The following is a 21,124-nucleotide window of genomic DNA, read 5'->3' as shown; positions in this document are numbered from 1 at the left end:
TGGGTCTGCATGGCACAACAGTTGGGAGTTGCATATGTTGTGTTGTGGGCCCTCAGGGGTTAATTAATCCAGAAAGTCATGTCATCCAAGTCAGATCTCTGTGTAATTCTTTCAGAGAGTTGGAGGGCTGCCATGGGAAGAAGGGCCAGGGAATTCACTTTCATCAGGGAAGTTGATCTAACATAAATCTGGATTCAGTCCCATAATGCCAATATCCAGCATGTACAATAAGGGGGAAAACCCAACTCATTGAAAACAAAAAAAAAATCATGACCCCTTTGAAAATGATTGCTATCAAGAAAAGAGAATGTATTATTGTTGTTACAGAGACAAACATTTAAAACTTTTGTGTGGTGTCGTGGAAAAGAGAGGCAGATTGTTTAATTAACAAAATTGACTGCTTAAGATAAGTAAATAGTGAGACGATGCAAAAGAGAACGGATTATAAGACTACAAACATACTTGTTATTCCTTTCACGCTCTGAGCAGTGTATCCTGAAGGTGCAACACATGTCCCCTGAACTGACATTACTTAATCCTACCACTGTAGTTCACATGCTGCAGGAAATTGTACATGGAATTTGTACCATAAATATTAAATAGCAAATGAAAGTTTGCATATATCAGGCACATACAATATTCTGTCAGTCGAACACCTAATATTACAATGCTGTGAGTTGGGATCATTCCTAGTGAGTTTATAAATGCATTTGTTTAGTTTAATTTAAATATATTTAGGCTGCTTTTCAGGCCAAGAGTCTTCCAAAGGTAGTATACTGCAACAAAATTCATAAAATAAAAAAGTGGTGATGAAAACTGAAAATGTTGCAAGGACCAACAAACACTAGCATAAGACATAATTCACAACTCAGCTACATTGCAACCACAACTCAGTCCAATAAATGTAATCAGGGAAAGCCAGAATAAACAAGTTATTGAGGCTTCTTGAGAGCCTAAATGCTGGTGCCTGGTGACTCTTGCTGGCAAGTTATTCCCGCAGTGTGGGGTTGCTGTGGAAAAGGCCCTCTCTTATGTGTCCACCAGCCTGACTTCCTTCAAAATTTTGAAATGTGGACAGGCTAGTATTGGGTGAAGGGAATACATGAGGTACTTCGGTCCTAAAAATCACACCAACACTCTGGCAGTCTCATTTTGGACCATGTTCAAAGGCATCCTTATGTGCAGTGTATTATTGTAGTCCAGCCAGGACATTGGTAGTGCATGAATAATCAAGATGACACCCATCCTTTCTCGATAGGGCTGAAGCTGGCTCCCAGTCTAAACTGGGAAAAGGCATTCCAGGATACTGCAGTTGCCTGGGCTTCCCCACTTAGCACAGGGTCCAGGAAGACTCCCAGATTGATCTTTTACAGAAAGTGCAACCTCATCTAAGACCAGCTATAAATCTCCATTCTACACAGTTGGTCTCCCAAAACATATCCACCTAGTCCGAATTAAGTTTCAGCTTGTTTACCCAAATCAGCCTCCAAACAGCAGTTCAAGAATTCTACACTCTCCCTGATAGATAGAAATGTGAAATCAAGATCTGTCTCATCTGCATGCTAGGGTCACCTCAGCCCAAATATCTGGATGAGTTTCCCCTTGGGAAACATCACAGACCAATGGCCATCACCTCTCCCCAGCACCACTTTAATGGAACTGAGCCTCTTAAATGAATGCATTCAAGAGGTCTACAAGAACCAGCAGCTGCTCACTTCCCAGCTATTTCCCAGTATAAGTCATCAACTAGGGCAACCTGGGTTATTTCCATTCCAGAACCACATCAGAAACCTGACTGGAATGGATCACTTCTGGGACTACCACCCACTCCGGCAGTTTGGCAAATGCACTAACATCTTTTAGCGTCAATGGTCACAGCTTCTTTAGCTTCAGCCAAGGACTTAGTCAAATGCCTCAACCTAATATATTTCATTAGGAAACTATGAACATGGATGTGCTCTATAGTTCACCAGTATTTCAAGAAGCCTCTTTCTGTTCATGCTGTCAAAAATGGGAATGTATAAAATAAATAAAGTTTTTTCTTACTGGAATTTGATATGCCTGGTAATGCTATTTTGTTACTCTCTTAATTCCATGCTTCTGGAAGCAATTAACCTGATTGATTTCATGATTCTCTCTCTCTCAGCTCCTCATCTTTTGTTCAGTTTCAATGAAACTCAGCTGTGGGGGGTGTCCTCCTAAAAGTATCTACTGCAGTCTTCATGAACATGAAACAGAAGAAAAATACAAAGAAAATTAGAATTATTCATGGCTTAATGAACATAGACTCATTAATCTACATTTAAAAAATCAATGCTAAAGCGATATATTCTTGTGACTGGAACTTTTTTCTTTTTCAAACTTCTTTTCATATAGGACAAAACAATTCATTTTAGTTAATTATTTTGATTGCTTATAATTTATAATAAGTCATGGAGGACTTAAGTTTTTTCCTGCTTCAGCTTTACGCACTCTTGCCAGTTCTGCTATTTTTGATTCCATTTTCTTTTTCCATCTACTGCTTGGCCTCAGTGCCAGAGAAGTTAATTATATGAAACACTGAAATTGATAAGTTCATTAGAACTTACTTGTGCCATTGATTTCAAAGGGGTTTAAGTACAACTAACTATTTTTTGTTTTCAGGCCCTTGCTTTGTACCAGTAAATCTGATAAGAGTACTCTATACCATAAAAGCACCCACACATTTCTTCTCAAAAAACATATATTCATCTGCCCTCTTCTTCAGCTAGGGTCAATTCCTTGTTAACAAATGTCCTTAGCATTCCTGGTCTCAGTGATGCATGAAATGCAAGCTTAGCCTGAGTGTGGAAACTGATTTTGCTTTCAATGGAGGGAACTGGGATTGTTGAACGTTACCATGAGCATTAAATACCATTATTTTGCTTCTGTTTTTCAGTCAGTTTGCTCCCAAGAAAACCTTTTTGTGGATAACAGGTAAAATATACAGATCATATCTTTTTATAACTTATAATTTGTACTGTAATTCTGTTTGAAGACAATCGTTTGTGAACTGAGATGTGAACTGAACATGTATCAATGCAAAATAATTAACAGAAAAGGTAAGAACGTACTATCTTACAGATGTTTTTATTTATTTAACAGAATTTCAGAATCAAATCCTTCAGTTTAAGGGTAAAAGGTTATTAAAATCAGGTAAAAAAGTGGTAGGATACTAGCAAGCTACTCATCTCTTAGCAGCACAATCCTATGCATATTTTTGCACCAAAAGAACTCCTTCTACAGGCTCAGTGTACTGCAACGAACTAGTTGTAGGTCTTTTTTTCTGGCTATACATGCATTGGATTGCATCCTAAATGTATTAAATATGGCATTCATTTGATTATTTCCTTATACCGGAGAGATGTTAGCATGTGTAACTGAATATCCAACTCTGATCCGAGTGTTTGAGGTGGAAAATCTAAATGGCACTTTTCCCTTCTCACTAATCAATAACCAGTCTTACAAGGCAGCCCTGTGGCTCTGAACTGGGTATTTTCTGCTCTATTGCTCTTAATGGTACTTTATGCCAAATATGGTGGCCACCCAGTGAATACCCTGAATTCCAGAGGAATACCTGTGCTTTCTTTTCTCTGGTACATGAATGTTTTTCACTTGCGGGAAAAGTTCATAAAAGCACCATCCTATAGCCTCCCAGGATCATCTGGGATGCTGCAGGATTAGCCAGAGTCCCAGTTATGAGATACCACGATCTGATACTGTGAAAGCTGAGCCCCTGCTGCTTATGGCTGGCATGGAAAGAATTGCCCTAAGGATGCAACAGGGCCTTGAAGTGGAGAAATGGGGCATACTGGACTGTGTAGAGGAAGGATCTGGAGCCAAGCAGCTGCGCCGCTTCATGTTCGTGTTCCAGACTCCCTCAAGGGTCTAGATCAACTCTGCACTGGGAGGCACATTGGCAAATGTGATCCCCTTGCCTTGTTCTGAGCACAGAGTTTGTGCAATCTTCTGAGTTCGGGATCGTGTGTCCATCACAAATGCACAGCATAGGATTGACCCCTGAGTCTCAAACTCACCAGAGCCTACTTTTGTGTCACATTACCGGGAGATCCTCTCCATTGAATGTTCTTTCTATCATAAAAGAAGAATGTATTTCAGCATAGAATTATACAATTGGATGCTGTTCTATTCTGCTATTGTTTGTTTAAACTGCATTTTAACGTTTCGGTTTTCTTACATTTTTAAATGAGTTTTTCTTTAAAAAAAATGCTGCCTTTTAATTCCTGTGGTCATGGTAGTGGGTTGTTATTGTTGCTTAAATCCCTGATTGCCAGTTTTTAGCTGGAAAGTGGGCTACAAAACAATTTATTTCAATAAAATCATTTTAAAAGGATACACTGTCATTCCTTGCCCACAATTCAGGGTCCCATGCACACATACAATCAGGGGCCAGTCTATGAAAAAGAACCACAAAAATGAAGAGTTAGTGCTTCCCCTGGCTAGACAGTTGGGGAAGTGTTGAAAGTGAAGGAAATTTAGCAGAGAGAGAATTACACTGGAAAGGAAGGGATATTTTTTACCCTTTTGACCCAGTTACTCATTTAGTTCCCACTCTCCATTTTTGCGGCTTCTGACTTATATTACAAGGTCCCTTCTCTCTCTTTCTGTGGTTTGTCCCCCGATCCTGCAAGACTGTGTACAGATTAGCTGGTAGATTTTTCATCAGTGCACTTTCTTTCCTATGAAAAACTAACAAAAATAATTTTAAAAAAATAATATCCCATTTTACAATTTTGTGGCACTGGTGTTTTTTTAAAAAGCTGGGTTCCAGAGCAGTTGCAGCAAGGAGAGGTGGAACAAGGTAACTAGATGGATTTTGCCATAAAGTCCTCTGGGGCACATACCAGAATCAGCTGGAAGACTAAGAGGGAAGGAGAAGGAAAATAAAGCATGAGAAGCCTTACTTTCTCTGGCCTATACCATAAGATCTTCTGTGAACAACCAACACGCTATGGCTTATTCCCTGGATGGCTTAGTGGGATGTGTGAACTAGCACCTTTATTCCAAAACAATATTACTGCTGAAATATGAAGCTGTATTTACACTGTTAAACTGTAAATGTTGTTTCATATCTTTCCTTATTTTTGTAAATGCAAAATGAATCTTATAAATTTTTAAGTTCTAAAATGTATTTTTTACACTTATTTTTTTCTTCTTCATTTTCACTAGGCTCCTAGAGGATAGCATATGCAATGAAACTGTTAAGAAAAGACAGCTCTTCAGGTATGAACAATTAATTAATTATATGTTTGCAATGTTGCATTGGTAAGTTCCATATCCTACACCCAAAGTGACATTGACAGAAATAAAAAAATACCCTGCAATTATAGCTTTGAAACCATCAAGATAAGCTTCTGAAGATCCCAAATTACCAGACCACAATTAACTTTATCTCCACTTACAGAATAACTCATAATAACTTGTAGAAGAGGCTCAAGATTGGAATTGACTAAGTTGGCAAAGACAAAAGAGTTCCATAGCTGTGCAAGAAAATATGGTGCATACAATTTGCATGGTATTAGTCTATAAATATTACGCTCATGCGTGTTTGAGTTTATCCTACATGTCTTGGATAAACAAAAGAAAGAAGATGGTTTGATTTAATATGTATTTATGGAGTTTAACAATGGTGTCATGAAATTTCATTATCTTTTGCTGGGATGGTAAGTTGACCAGCTCACAATTTGTGCTCTTTTAATTTTGCCTGTGTCCATGTTTATGTTTTTAGCTTTTATAAATTACTCAGTTGAAATGTTCAAATTAATGCATAATAACAAACCATAAAATGATACCTTTCGGTTGTCCATGCCCTCACCTGCACTCTCTTCATGAGAGTTCACAGGGAAGAATATTTGCCTAATTTACTGTTGTTCAACATTTGCTACCCTCAGTTGCCTGTGTATTTAAAATACAGTGATGGAACTTTGTGAATCATATGTGCTTGTCTTTACTGGTTTGAGATACATCATCATCCCCTAAAATTAAGAAACATTTTCCTAAACTTGTTCTGTGTCTGTGACAGCAATAAATATGAGACATGACAACAGGTACAATTGATTTTTAAATGAAAGATCCCATTCTGAGTAGATGGAGTTACATATACATTGTGTCTAAACAATTCAGACAAGTTGCTCTGTGTCTCAAGAATAACACGGAAAAACATGAAATGCTTTCAAAAGTGTAGACCTCAGTTATGTGCAGTGTAGCATAATACTTAGTGGGCCTCCATCTTACAAGATAAAGGCTATAGTTTTGTTCTCTGAAGTGTAAGGGAGAAGCTTTTGAATAACACCTTAGGAATAACGACGTGTTCTCTGTTTGGTACATAGTTTGGAACCATTGATATTCACCTTGTATCTCCCATAGTTTGCTGATTGCTTTGTGCCTATTCAAGAAAATAACCTCTGTATTAAAGGGAATCAGAAAAATAATAATAGATGCTTGAATGCCAGTAGCTTTGGCACAAGTGTTAGTGTATGAATAGACAAGGGAGTGTTCGCTGAAGCTGTACTGAGTGTGTTAGGGCCCGTGGAAGGACGCAGCTCAGTAATTATGTGAGAAGTGGATAAATAGGCAGGTAACTGAAGAGGGCAAGAGCAAAGAGCCACCCAAGTTTAATAAGAAAAGATAATTATAGCAAAGCAGAATTAAGAGGTTTAAGATTACAGTGAAAATCTTATTTGAAGGGATATAGAGGAAGGGAGAGCTACAGAAGAACATGAAGTGTTCCAGATGAGAACTCTTGAAAGGAACTTGAAAGCTTCAAAATTTTATTTGCAGACATATTGTCTAGTTTCGTCCCTGTCAAACTAGACAATATGTGAAATGTGCCAATGCATTTTAATGTGTCTTTTTATTTTGTTAAAAACAAATCCCCCATCAGCCCTTTGTTGAACATTATATAAACATCTCTAACATCATTACTTGTTCTAATTTTTATTTATATCTATTATTAACATTTATTTGCCACCTTATTCACTAAAAATGTCATCAGTGAGGTGAACAACAATTTAAAGCAGTAACAAATTAGCATAAACACACACACAAAGGCAACATCATAAAATGGCATAAAATGTTTTAAAATGGCATAATTTGCAGATGCTAAGTAGGGATGTGTAACATTCAGGTTGATGTTTTTTTAAAGCTGATCTTTTTATTATGCATGGAATTTGAATTACAAATGTAAGGGGCTTTTTAAAGTTGAAATTAGTCCTATTAATGGTCCCTTGGGAGATGCATTGAAGAACAAGGAGATATAAGGAATATCTGTAAACAAAGCAAAACAAAACAAGAAACCCATAGCTTCTCTGTTTGCACTGCCAGGCTCTTAGCTGCTGACACAGTGATTCGTGTGTGTAGCATACAGTACTGGCCTGGCCTTTAAGTTTTTAATCTGTAACAGAATTGCAAGTAGGGACTAGTGAAGAAGACGCAACTATCTATCTTCCCTGTGGGAAGTTACTGAGCTTTCTGAAAAATGCTTATCTCCTTAGCTTTCTATGGAGGACTCAGATTTTAACCTCTGCAGATCAGGCCTGCACAACGTTTGACCAATTAAACTGAACAATACCCATTAGCCATGTGGGGCAACCCACAAATGACTTGGAAAATGTCCCAGTTTTATCCTGCACAGCAGGTGCACTCTCTCATTCGCCCCATTCCCACAACACACATGCATGCCCATTCCAACACGCACCTGTTTGTAGCTAGTTAAGCAAGAGCAAATGTTGTACTAATAGCTTGTTCTGTATGTCTCCTTTTGTTCTTTTTAGGGGTAACAGAGATAGCACAGGGAAGGCATCTGGCAGTCGGCAAAGCAGTACAGATAATGAACTGAAATGGACAGACCACCAGAGGCCGTGGAGCAGCACTGACTCAGACAGTTCCAATCGCAACTTGAAGCCAGCCATAACAAAGACAGCAAGTTTTGGTGGAATAACCGTTCTGACAAGAGGAGACAGCTCCTCGAGTAACAGGAGTACCGGCAAACTGTCTAAAACAGGTAGCTAGTACTGTATTGGGTTTCTCAAATATTTCTCTGCTGAGCATGAACATTTTGCAAGTGATATTTGGCTTCAGTAAATATACTGCATATTGCTGGTGAATGCCTACAATTCTGCTCTATATCTTTCCTCAGGATTAATGTATTTAATTTGTGTGATAGCAGTAAGAAATCTAGCCAAACCAAGCACATAGATATCATGTATTAGCTTTCTATGTAAATTGTTATATTTACTAGAAAGGTGCATTGCTTCCAGGCAACACCTGTTTCCATTTAAACTGAAGTCTTTATCTAACTCTGCATAATGTTGTATAGATGATGCAATGTGGGCTAGAAAGAAAAGCAAGAAAGCATTCTATATAGGAATTGAGAAATGGTGAGAAGATACCTCTGAATTTTCACATCTGAATTTGTTTGCTTTCATTTCTACTTTGAGGCATACAAATAAGAAGGAAGTTTAATTTGGATTTTACTAATGGTTGGGAATAAGTCACTAATTTTATCTGCAGGAAAGTCAGTTCTTGGGTTTCCATTTCCTTAGCATTACATGTATTTTCACTTAGACAACAAAGGCTCTTGTGGCCAGTATAAAAACTATCAAATATATTATAGCATAATGAAAGTGTTAGCTTTTAAGGTGCCACAGGACACTTTATTGTTTATGTTGCAACAAACTACAAGGCTGTTGGTAATTAGAAATATAAAATGAATATTTATTAGAACTGGGCTAAAGCAAAATATGCAAAGGTGCTATTGCCAGCTGGGGACCCCAAAAAGACAGGTCTGAATTTTTCTGATTTTGGTGCTTTGTCAAAGTCTCAGACTGTAATATTAAATAATTTTTCACTTGACCGTATAGTATACATTTCCAAAGCCTACAAATTGAATTTCTACAGCTCCTATTATAAATGTAAAGGTGTATAATTAATATCACATCAAGATACTGCAGCATTTTCGATTGAAAAAGAGCCCATTCTTACACAGAAATCAGTATTCAGTATTCTGTTCTTTTCACCTTCAGAGTGCTGTATCAACACTAACATGCATTTACAAAATCTTTGTTAGCCAGATCTCCCTAATTTCCTTCTAGTTGCAGTATGTTCTTTGCTGTGCCTCAGATTTGATTAAATGCTATTAATAGGAGCTCAGTAGAAAACTGCCAGCAAATTGAGATGACCACTGGAAGAAGACTCCTCTGAGGTTTTCACATCATTGCGTGACATGGGGAACACTCACTGGAACTCCCAACCCACAAATTCAATTGCAACACAGGAGCTGAAATTCTGAAAATGATGCTTTGTCCCATAGATGAAGGCAGGATGAAGCAAATTAATGTCCCTTCCTGTCTTTCTGCAAAAAGATCATCCAAGTGTTATAGTATCTAGTATCTTATTCCTTCCTCATTTGTCCATCAACGGAAGGAAGCTGCTGGCTTTGCAGACCAGCCCTATGCTGTAGGTACAGGGTTGAGCCTATTGGGTTCCCAACCAACTGTAGCATTCCAACCTACATGGTATTTGTTGGTTTGTATGTTTAAGGTTTGGCCTGATTTTTTAAAAAAATACTTTTTATTGCTCTGGTTATTTTCATTTGACATCCTTAATATGATTTCTACCTTTATTTGCCACCTAATTAAAAACATTCCAGGTGGCTAACAGCCAAAAAGGAGAAAACCTCCTATGAAATTGCTGTTAGGGCTTATTATGCTATTCAGACATTAACCAGTTGTAATATCTATCATGCTAACCAAGGATAACAACTTGAATTTGAGGGAAGGGTGCTTCAGATTCAACCTTCCTCGATCCCTTCCCTCCGATTGTTCTAAACCCAAAAGTTATGATGTCCGATCTCTGCACATAGCTGGAGCACATGAATTTTGGATGCCACAGACTAAGATGAGTAGTCTGAGGAGTGGATGGTGGATGAGCAGCTACAGACTTGCCATAATTGCTTAATATACTCAGGGAAGAATAATAAATGTTTGGTGCCAAGCTGAATGGAGAAGAAACAGGGGCTAACCCCACCCATAATTTCCTCCCCATCCCCTCTCCATCTTCAGCAGTTTCTTCTAACTCTTCTTTTTATGTTAAAACTTACATAGACTTTACAGCTAAAATCACCCTATACATTTACCAAAAAAGCAACATTTCTCTGAAAAGCTCTAATAGTGCAAGTTTATCTACCCTATATGTTTGCCTAGCCCCCAGTCACCTGCAATAAAAGCTCCTATGACACATTTAAAGGCACTTTAGTTATATTAAAATATCCTGTTTATTGCAGAGCAATTAAAAATGCGAGGTGCTTTGTGTATATTTTTCCTTTTAAATCTGTTTAATTTTGAAAGCTTGTCAAGACCCAAGAAAGGAAAGGCGCTGCAGAAACTCAATAAAATTGTGCAACGGGGTGGGAGGAAAGATCAACACTTGTCAAAACAAACTCATCGTTTCCAATGCCAGGACGTAAATAAAGCTGTCAATCAGCCTGATGAAGTCAGAAGGAAAAAGACATGGGGAAAAGATTCAGAAACAATTGCCAGGTGAAAAGAATGATTATTCAAAGCAATCAGAAAAAAGGCACTCTCCCCATATTCTACTTCATGATTTCTTGCAGCAATTTAAGCTCGTAGGTAATGACGTGTATTTTTCAGATGCTTACTTCCCCTCCCTTAGTTTGCTAAAAGGGATTAGGCTGATTCATGGAAGAGAGGTCCATCAGCATCTACTAGTTTGGGCATGGGAAGCTCCCTATTCAAGGAACAAGCAACAGTCATCAGGTCCTGCTTACGAGATGGACTGCGGCATCTGCCTAGCCATCGCTGGAAAGAGATTGCTACACTAAATGAAGCCTTAGTTAGATTGATAAAGGTGGTATCCTCATAACCTTGCACATGCATCTTTGACTCCTGAAAGTGGAATTATAAATTAAGTTCATGAAATAATTCACTCTTCAGCAAACAGCAACATTTCCCTCATTAGTTCACAAGGAAGATGAGTAGACACCTCAAACTACTTTATTCTACTTACATATAGTAAGTGTTCATAAGATCAGCTTCCATGAACATAGTTCTTAATGATTCCCTATTACCCATTTTAATGACCATATAGAGTTCAGCCTATTGATCACTGGGAATTGTGCCTGGTTTTGAAATAGTTGACCTGGTCTTACTGTATTTGACTGCTTCTACTGAGATTCTTTGGATCTGATGCAGAATGGCAAGATCTCCTACAATAAAAGTAGTTACATATGCTCAGCAAGTTGGAATTAAGCTATGATATTGGCTGACACAACCGAAGTAAGATTTTGGCTGTAATGTTAAAGCCTAAAGTAATTTTAGGCTGCACAAGGCAAAACTGTTGAACACTTGTTTCTAGATACCCCATTTTATAAGCATGGAGAGTTTTTGATGTGGAAGAGTATTTAAATGTGCAAGGCCACCTTCACTCTAGTTGCGCACAGATGGATCTGCTTGGAAGGCAGAGCAATTAATGTAACTTTGCTTATTACAGCTGCTCTATACTAAAACACAACTGTGGAAACTAGTTTGCTTCATATGGCAGTATTTAAATTAGAGAAACTATATGTAATCAGTTTTAACAAGAAAAGTTTATCATTTCTTTGTTATTCTCCTGCAGTTGTTTTCTTAAAAGAATCCCCAGTGTGAGCAATTTGTGACAATGCACTGAAACAGTCCCATTTCCTGAACAATATTATCTGTTGAAAGTGTCCCCCTTACAACAGTATCTTGTGATGATTTTCCCTTATCCCTTACTGGAATTTCCTTGGGAAGCTGGATGAAGTGTCATAGGAGAGCTCGTACTATTTAGAAAGGCCTGCTGTAATGTTAAAATGGATTGACAGCACTCAGTAAGTAAAGTTTACACATAGATAAAGCACAGTTGACATCCAGATGAAATTGCATGGGTGTGCGGCTTCAGGGCAAAGCTGGGATGTCTAGCTGACCTACGCATTTCCATGTAAGCAAATTTCCTGGTTACCTATATCAATATTTGTACCCCCAGGTTAGATTAAGTTTATGAAAATCCACAGGCTCGTATACTCGACACTGACAGGCTTAGCATCAGTTCAGTTATTTTGTTGCAGACAAATAATGATGCTGACCTTTTAATTGTTTTTAATACTCTATATAGCATTCTTCACCTTAAATATGCTGCATTCATTTTCTGAAATCTTGGTCCTTGCAAGGCAATCAACAATAAATAAAATTCTAGTGACAAAATAACAGTCACTGGAATTAACTAAACACCTCTAACTTTCCATAGTTTTGCATTTTGCTGTTTATCTCATATTATCGTTCTGACCAAAAGAAAAGGGATCAATTTTAATTTAAAAGCATAGTTTGTCTCTTGCCAATGATATACTTACCTATTGCTCACATATTATAAGCTATAATGGTTATAGAGAGCTGCATTATTAAAGCTATAAATCAATACTGAGGCTGGGAGGAGAGTTAATAATTTAACAAATCACTAACAGTACACTCTTGTAATGCATGGCATCATCAAATTATTCTTTTCAAATTCTGTAATGTGATACATCTATAGCACAACTGTATTTGCATCATTGGAAGGGACCTTAATGATACCTACAAACAAAAGGTTTCCCCTCCTCTTTTCACACACTCTTTTAGCCCACTCTTCTAAAATGCTCTAGTGTGGTTATACAGATATAGAGAGAGTCTTAACTTTGGTTGCCAACTTAACATATAGTGAACATTGCTAGAGTTGTAGGACAGGTGAAGTCTGAATCAGAAGCATTTTATAACTTTGAAGTGTCAAGTACAGCATGATGGAAATGCTGAATTCCACCTATATAATTAATCTGAGGTAGAACAGTCTTGTACTGGAATTGATTTAATCAGATTTTTTGAGCTGTATCTTTACTGAAAACTCACATGAATTGGTGCAAGGTTTAGGACTGCCAGTTGTCCAGTATTTTACCTGTCGGCTCAGTATTTTTTGCCTTTAAGGGAGTGAACCAGGCTTTTTCAAACTGAGAGCTGAATGCTTAAAGCTTCCTCCCCGCCCATTGATTCCACAACCTGATATACCACTGCCTCCGCTTATCCTGCCAAAGATCTGTGGATATATTGCCCTAACCAGGCTTGGCCTCTTGACCGCAAAAGTCCTGTCTCTGTCTCTGCTAACTGACCAAATGTTTTTAAAACCACAGCTTGGCAACTCTAGGGGTGGCATTGGAATCTTTGATTTCACAACACTTAGTAGAATCTCTGCCAATGACCTTTAGGGGAAGGTTGCCAAAAACTGTTAGAGAGAATGCATTGACAGGGTGTATAATTCGATAACAAAATGGAAAGATGTAAAAATTCTGACAAACTCTTAAAATAAACAAGTCATGTCTTGAGAAGCTAGTTTAATGAAAAAGAAGCATTTTATGGTGGATATCCTAGCAAATGCACCATTACCTATATGGAATTACAATTTTTAAAATGGATGGAATTCAGAAGACTGTGCAGAGTACTTTTTAATGACTTGGAAAAAGAATCTGACATGGATAAATATATCAAAATAGCATGGGAAACCATCACAAAGGGAAGAAACTATCTTTCAACTTGTGTGGAGTGCTGTTTAAAACAAAATGTGTTAGCATGATTACAAGGAAAAGGAAGTTAAGTGATACCATGCTGCTAAAATTATAGAAAGATTGGAAAGGATGGGAAAGGCAGGGCACATAATTTAGTGCTCAGTTGTAAAAGAATGGTCAGATTGAACAGGTTTTGTTTTTGAAGATTTTATATTTTGCTCACTTAACAATAGCCAAAAAACTAGAATGAGTATAAATGTTCATTAATGATGGCTGAAGAAGCACATAACCAAGTTCTTTTCAAAGTGAGCATTAGTTTAAAAATAAACTTGCATGTACAAACAGAAGGCAGAGATGGTATGTATAGATGAAATAAATATTTAGAGGTAATTATTATTATTAAAGCTGTCAATTGGTTTAAATAATTTTTAGCTGACTAATTTCCTACCTTCTAACCTGCTATTCAGTTAAGTGATCAATTAAATTTAAATACATTTACATGTTGCCGAAACCTCACCATGACCTTTTTATACATTAAAAGGGATGCATTAATTTACAGTCTGAGAAACAAATGTTAACATTGCTCCTTCCAGGGAAAGTCCCCCTTTATTTATTTATTTTTTCATTCTGGAGCCGAAATATACTGAAAGTAGGTGTCCCCTTAAACTTCAACCCCGCTAATAAAATTAATCCGCACCTATTACTCACTAAAGCGTTAGTTGATCAGCCTACCAGTTCATCTGGGAGCTAAACTACAGATAGGCTTTCCCTGCTTTTATTGTATTGGTGAGTTCCTTTGCCACCTGAAGATAAGCCATGTTACTCATGACAGTTTCTTTCAACAATCCACATTACTCCTGACAGATGATTTGGCACAATGTGCTGTGCCATGGATTGTTCCTCCTTAGCCCTCCCACCTGATCCCAACACACTTTCTAGGTGCAGAACTTTCTGTCTCCTCATTCCCATTTCAGCACTGTTTCTACAATTGATTTGTGCCACTTGCTAGCTTCTGAGGGAATCTCCCCATACTTCTACATCAGATCGCTAAAGGGATCCCATTTTCTGAGTCCTCCTGAACATAGCAACATATTCGCAAACCTTAAAAGCCTGAAGTTCAGTGCAAGAACACATCTCTGCTATTTAGCCAAGTATCCCAATATATCCCTCTTGTTAATGTTGTCAATGTAATCCTCTTTGGTGCTTGCCAAGCAAAGCTCACCCCACCACATCAGATTACAGAAAAGAACTTATCTGAATATTGTAGTAGACCCCCGCACACTTTTCTGGGCCAAGAGCACAAAATTGCCTGTATTCTCTTTAGCTCAGCATTCTGATAATTCCCTCTTTTTATTATCTACTTCAGCATGTCCTTGCTAGCAGAAAGCTTATTTGTTTAAAGGGTGCTTCACCTATTCCTGAAGAAATTATACCCACCCCAAAAACCTGGCTTCTTCTTTTGTAGCTGCTAGCTACTTTTGGCTCCACCCCTTCTCATCATTGCTGATCATGCTGATCTCCATTGTTAGTGGTAACGTATATTTGAGCAATGAGGTAGGTTAGTAAGCATGCAAATGTCAGGGCACAGCAATGAGTAGTATTGGTAAACGTGCAAATTTCAAGGAAAACGAATGAGGAAGATCAGGAAAACATGCTGATTTTATATTGTGAATGTGCACATTTACAGAAGACCAAAATAAGGCCATGACATTTTCCAGGGTCATTTCTTGTCAATTTTTTGGAGCATGGAGTGGCACTGAAAATGGATGAGGGAGGATGGCAGGGCACTGGTGAGATCTTGAGGAACACCAGGAATTTTTGCTGCTCTTGCTGGGTGGCTCTCTAGTTGTTCCCAACAGTCCATGATCAAGATATCTTCCTGGGTTCAGACATCATGGCAAGTCACCCTGCAAAGAACCCACCCTGAATGAGGCAACCACAAACCATGGAAGTGGCTTGCTTGTGGAGAACAACAAATGATAGAAATTCTGCTCCATGTTCAGATATCATGACAAGCTACTCTGAAACAACCCACAGTGACAATCCATCATGGCTTATCATGTCATGTGAACCAGGTCAATGCTTGGTGTACTCATGCAGAAGACAAAACTATGTTATCCTCATGAGCCTCAAGCTTATGGTACTGTAACTTCTCCTGGGGTGCAGGGAGTTCAGCCTCAGGAACTGTTCAACAATCTTTTTTTCCAGCCTTCCCCATTCAGCTTCAACAAGGAATATACAGAGTGGCTCTGCGGAGAGGTAATGGGAATTTGTCCACCATTGCCTGACTGTTATTGACAAAGCAGCACCATCACCCATCAGCTAAATGGTTAATTGGCAGTATTTGCCAATGTGCATCTATAGAATTCTTCATCTATTTAACATTCTTCCTGTTAAAATGTTTCTGCATAGGTATGGAATTTTTCAGGTGAACAATATTGAAAAATGCCATTTTTAAAATAAATCAAATGGCTGACCATGCACCTTTTTGGTTCTATAAGCAAAACAGCAGCAGCTGGAGGGAGAACCATAGTGATCAGCTTTTTTCAGCAGTTTTTTCTGCCTCCTCTGCCTGAAGGGCTCCCCATTCTTTTTCCACTGCATTGCTCAGTGAAACCGAGTAGCATCAGCGCTGCTTTCCACTCACCCTGAAAAAAAGGAGGGATTTGTCCCCTTTTTGCTTTCTTGATCCCAGAAAACTACCAGTTGACAATACAAATCTGATATATATGTCTGCTCAGAAGTAAGTCATTCTGACTTCAAGGAGGTTAGCTCCTGGCTCCAAACAGGGCAAAAGGAATCTGAGCTTGAGGCCAGAACAATAAGCTGCATGGTAAAGGAACATTCTGGCTTTTGTGCTGATTTGCAGAGGGAAAGGAGAACATGAGGAAGGTAAAGTTAGAAGGGAACATACATCTCTTTTCTATGGTTAAAGCAATGCAGACTTTCACTGGTGCACATGAATTAAAAAAAAGTCTAGCAGTAGCAGGACTTATCTTAGAATCATTTCTTTCCACATCTAATGCAAAACCAGCATTTCAAAGTGATGAAGCAACCTGCGGCACAAGTTTGCATTTCAGTGTCTTGCTACTCTGCTCCTATAATTTCAAACTCCTCAGATGTTTTCTGCTTCTATAAGACTATACATTAGTGTACATTAGTATACTGCACTTGATCATGTTATAAATACAATATTTGTGCTATGTGAATTAACACATACCTACCAACTGCATTTGGGAGACAAGAGAAAACAGTTCTGCAGGGCTTCATGAACAAACAGGACTCCCATGTAGATTCTTCCTGTAGAGTTCATCACAGTCCTAGTTGTAATCCAGTTTAAATCTCAAATCACTGGACAAGCGAGCAAGTTTATTCTGAATGAATTTGAACTTGAACTAACTAGGTAGAAGACAGGCAGTGACCTAGACTTATTTGGGGTTGCAGATAAAGACATTATCTGTTCTGTAAAATTGCTAGTATAGATGGTATTCACTTCCTCACTGTCCTATAGACCTAGCATCAATAACAGAAGTCCTAAATTTCTTTTATAGGTTCAGAGTCTTCCAGCAGTGCTGGGTCCTCAGGATCTCTGTCCCGAACACATCAGCCTCTCCCAAGCGCATCCCTCGTGCCTGGAGTTACAGCTGCCTCTTCAAGCACGGTTTCCTATACAGAGAATGGGATAGGTGGTCAGGTGGTCCCTAGCAACACCAGCTATATCATACTTCCACTTGAAGCCACAGGAATACCACCAGGAAGTATCCTGCTCAATCCACACACAGGTCTGTTGTTTTCATTTCCCCTTACTATTTTTAGTAAATCACAGTCTGTATAAACACCTGGATGCCGATGAGGCTTTGCAGAAGCTAGGAGCAAGATTCCCCCATTTTGCCTAGTGCAGCTGCTCATGTAGCAAAAAGCTTCCACTCCATTTGTAGGAGCACCCGAAGTGCCTTATATCACTCTTCAAAGATGATCCATCTTAAAAATTGAAAAGGAATGAAAACAAGAGAGGAGTAGCAGATTAAGAAAAAGTAATGACCAGGGGCACAGAGGGAGGGGTGAGGTGCAGCCCTGGGACATTTGTCAAAGCAGGAGTGATAGTCAGAGTAAGCTGGCAGACCCTGCTTGCGCTCATAAGTGAATGCCAACAATCACATTTCAGCAGGCTCAAAGCTCAACCTGTTTTACACGTCAAGCCTGTGCAGGCAGAAGTAAGCCCCATCAAGTTCAGTGGAGCCTTTCCCCCAATTAAATATGCGAAGGATTGCAGAAAACATGGAATGGATACAGGTTCAATCACCTCCACCAAGCTGCCCACACACACACACACACACACACGTATGCTGATCATAACTTTCACTGCTACAGTGTGGATGTTCTACCAGCGGATGTTTCTGAATGTTCTCCAAGGGTAGCTCCAAGTAATCCAGTCTTGATGTAACTAAGACAAATGTGACCATGAGCAGGTTTTCCCTTTGCAGAAGCAGAAGGCACTTCTGGTCATAGCCACCATGTGATGATGGAAGGAAATATACCTTCCATTGACTGACAGGACATGTGTGTATATATGAGAACAATCAGGGCTGCCCTTGTATTCAAAACAATTTCTTGCATGTGAACCAGCTCATCTTGAAAACAGGAATATTTCTCAGCATGAGAGAACAATTTAACATCACATTTATAGATTTCATAAGATGTTGAGATTTCCACTGAAGTGCTTGTTACCTTATAAACTAAACTGAATGCAGCATAACTTGTTCTAGACAAACTTTTTCAGGCTTTCTTGCTAGGGATTCTAGGAACTGCAGATTGTACGGATGCAAAGAATTCTCTACCAGAGAACCTTAGTCCCCTTACAGAACTGCTCCCAGAGTTGCTACCAAGGTGATCATGGTCAGCAAGCCATTTTAGTAATACATATTGACCATTTTACTCAAACAGGTTAGGCCAACTTACAAGGTGGCTGCTGGAGACCCTTCACCTTCCATTGGATTGCAAGCATCCAGTGGAAGACAGGCATGTGGAGGCTAGCAAAGCCCCTTGATAACTAAACTATTTAGAGTTTGACAGTCTAAATGTTTTTTCCCTTGTAAATGGGAGGGGAAAATCACTGCCAGATTCCCTAGAGGATGGCCGTGCCTCCCCCTTCCCCCCAGAATATCCCTTTGTGTGGGCCCCCAAAATGGTCTTCTATCTACAGAGCCCAGCCAGTGCTGAAGGAACCACCGTGGCCATGAGGGAGGAGGGGAAGCCCACTGAAGTCCCAGTTCTGAGCTTGGAATGCATTTTGGAGGTTGCTGCCAGAACTCTGACCTATCCTCTGCTCCCCTCCCCAGCAATGTGGTTATTCTGAGCCTGATTTTACATACATATATATTACATTACATATATACATATGTAAGCCATGCTGAGTTCTTTAAAAAAGAGAATGGCAGTTATAAGTTCTCTCCCATTTGCCCCCCCCCCTCCTAAATTTAACGTTGGTTTGGTTGTTCCTCTGCCAGCTCTATTGGGCTTTCCCTTTCAGGAGATTGTACAGGGGAAGGAGGACCTAACCCACCAAAGCTTTCCTTGTCTTCATGTTCTCCCCTAGTCTGTACCATGATAAAAATTGTGGGGTGAGACTGCCAGACATGTGTGATGCTGCACATGATTTAGACACCCACTACAAATTGCAAAAATGCCCTTCATGCATACAATAGGTTCCCTTTTATAAATGCCCTATCTTAGGAACACATAGGGCTCTGGTTTCTAAGAGAGTAGTATAAACATAACTGCATCTGCAAATTCTATCCTAATTTGGTGCTTTGCTTCCGGAAACATCTAGTCCACCTTTCCTCACTGGTGCCTGTGAGGTGCTTTGGACAGCAGCTCCTGTGCCAGGTGGGAATGATGGGAACTGCAATTGCAACACATCTTGAGGGCACCAGGTTGGGGCAGAAGGATCTGACATCACCACCTTGGACACCAGCAGCAGGAAAAAGCCTTGTGGAGACATAGAACTTAGTTTGTCAGCATAATGGCAGAGAATAGATAGCTGGAATTAAATTTTTCATTAAGAATCATTAGTGTGTGCATTAAGAGCTTACTGGAAAGCAGATATTACTTGAAAGGAGATCAGCATGGGTCATACACAACAGTGCTATAAGCTCTCCAAGGGAAGGAGGCTTATGTTTGTGCTGAATTACTATTTGATGGTGTCAGCTGAAGTCCAACTAAAAGTACACATTTTAATTATTTAAGCTGCAATACTATGAACATTGTCAATTTGTCAACTGAAGCACCTGATAAATTCATCCCCCTCCCCCCATAGAATCACAAGCAAAAGATGCACATGTTCATAATTAGATAATATTTGCATTGCAGAGGAACAGGAATAGTCTCCTAAAATGTTTAGATCTACAATTTACCTTTCTATTGCAAGTTTGTGTCCTAATAAAAGTAATGAAAGAAACCCCTTCACTCCCTTAATGTCTACTGATGGCACCGCTGGGATCTTCATGGCAGATTAAGGATTCAGAACCTGAACTGTGCTTGATTCCCTCGCTGTGTGTAGTATGCAAAAGGTTAGACTGTTGCCTAAAGCAAGATATGGTTGTATGGAGTTTGGTCTCCTTCAGAAATGCTCAGCTGGAACTTACAGCATGGAATGTTTTACTTCTGGTTAAATATACTTACACATGTTAACAGTTTTGGTAGGAGCAATAATTCCTTTCCCTGCACACACGCAAACACACAAAGATAGCTGGCTGCCTTTAAAATTGAACATTGCCAATAAATTGTACCTAACAAAATTTTATGGCTGTTGAAGACCATCCATGAATGTATAAAAGAATTAGGTGTGTCATTCCATGCCTTTGTTTGCTGATTGTCATAAAGTGCTGTTTAGAAGTAGTTTGGGATGAATGAAAGTGAATGGCTGGGCTGGTGGAAGCAGACTTCCCTATCCCATAGCAATCTTCCCAGCTCCTTGAAATACTTCAAAAAGGGCCAGAGGATCCCAGTGAATGTGGTGAGAAGTTAACTGGTAAAGGCACCTTTCATGGGTGGAGCCCTTCTGTCTAGAGAAGAGAAATCCAACCCATTAAAATATAATCTGTTCCAGGTCAACCATTTGTAAACCCTGATGGTACACCGGCTGTATACAACCCACCCAGCAGTCAGCAACCAATTAGGAGTCAGATAGTTGGACAGTCTCAACAACCACCTTCATCTCAACAACCTGTGCAGCAACCACAGCAACAAATGGCAAGCCACCTTGTCACACAGGTAAGCATCTTTAAATGGGGAAAGCTCTGCCTGTATGCTATGTTTCCTCAGGCATGTATGTTGCACCAGCCAGATGAGCCATCCAACACAGAACCCCACATTGATGGAAGCACTGGCTCCCTATCTTAAGTCCTCCCACCTACGAGGCACCTTTATCACTGGCTTTAGGTGTTCTTGACACAGTCACATGGGGGTCTCTGAGTAGCAAAAGTAGCCATCTGTTTTTTGTGCAAAATGGAAATTTCATCT

At 39.2% G+C, this 21,124-nt stretch overlaps 1 protein-coding gene across 1 annotated transcript in view; it reads left to right on the top strand.

Annotated features, from left to right (window-relative positions):
* The window catches only part of ARPP21 (cAMP regulated phosphoprotein 21), a 158,531-nt gene that overhangs the window by 88,233 nt on the left and 49,174 nt on the right, over nucleotides 1-21,124 (top strand). Inside the window, exons 12-16 of the mRNA XM_044455162.1 lie at nucleotides 2,918-2,955; nucleotides 5,209-5,262; nucleotides 7,812-8,041; nucleotides 17,155-17,385; nucleotides 20,712-20,875. Of these exons, the coding sequence (XP_044311097.1) occupies nucleotides 2,918-2,955; nucleotides 5,209-5,262; nucleotides 7,812-8,041; nucleotides 17,155-17,385; nucleotides 20,712-20,875 (717 nt within the window). The remainder of the gene's footprint in view (nucleotides 1-2,917; nucleotides 2,956-5,208; nucleotides 5,263-7,811; nucleotides 8,042-17,154; nucleotides 17,386-20,711; nucleotides 20,876-21,124) is intronic.

This window comes from Varanus komodoensis, unplaced genomic scaffold (genome assembly GCF_004798865.1).
Source record: "Varanus komodoensis strain SLA01 unplaced genomic scaffold, ASM479886v1 scaffold10, whole genome shotgun sequence".
NCBI lineage: Eukaryota > Metazoa > Chordata > Lepidosauria > Squamata > Varanidae > Varanus > Varanus komodoensis.
The sequence above is the reverse complement of the archived record's forward strand: the minus strand, read 5'-3'. Positions and strand labels throughout refer to the sequence as shown.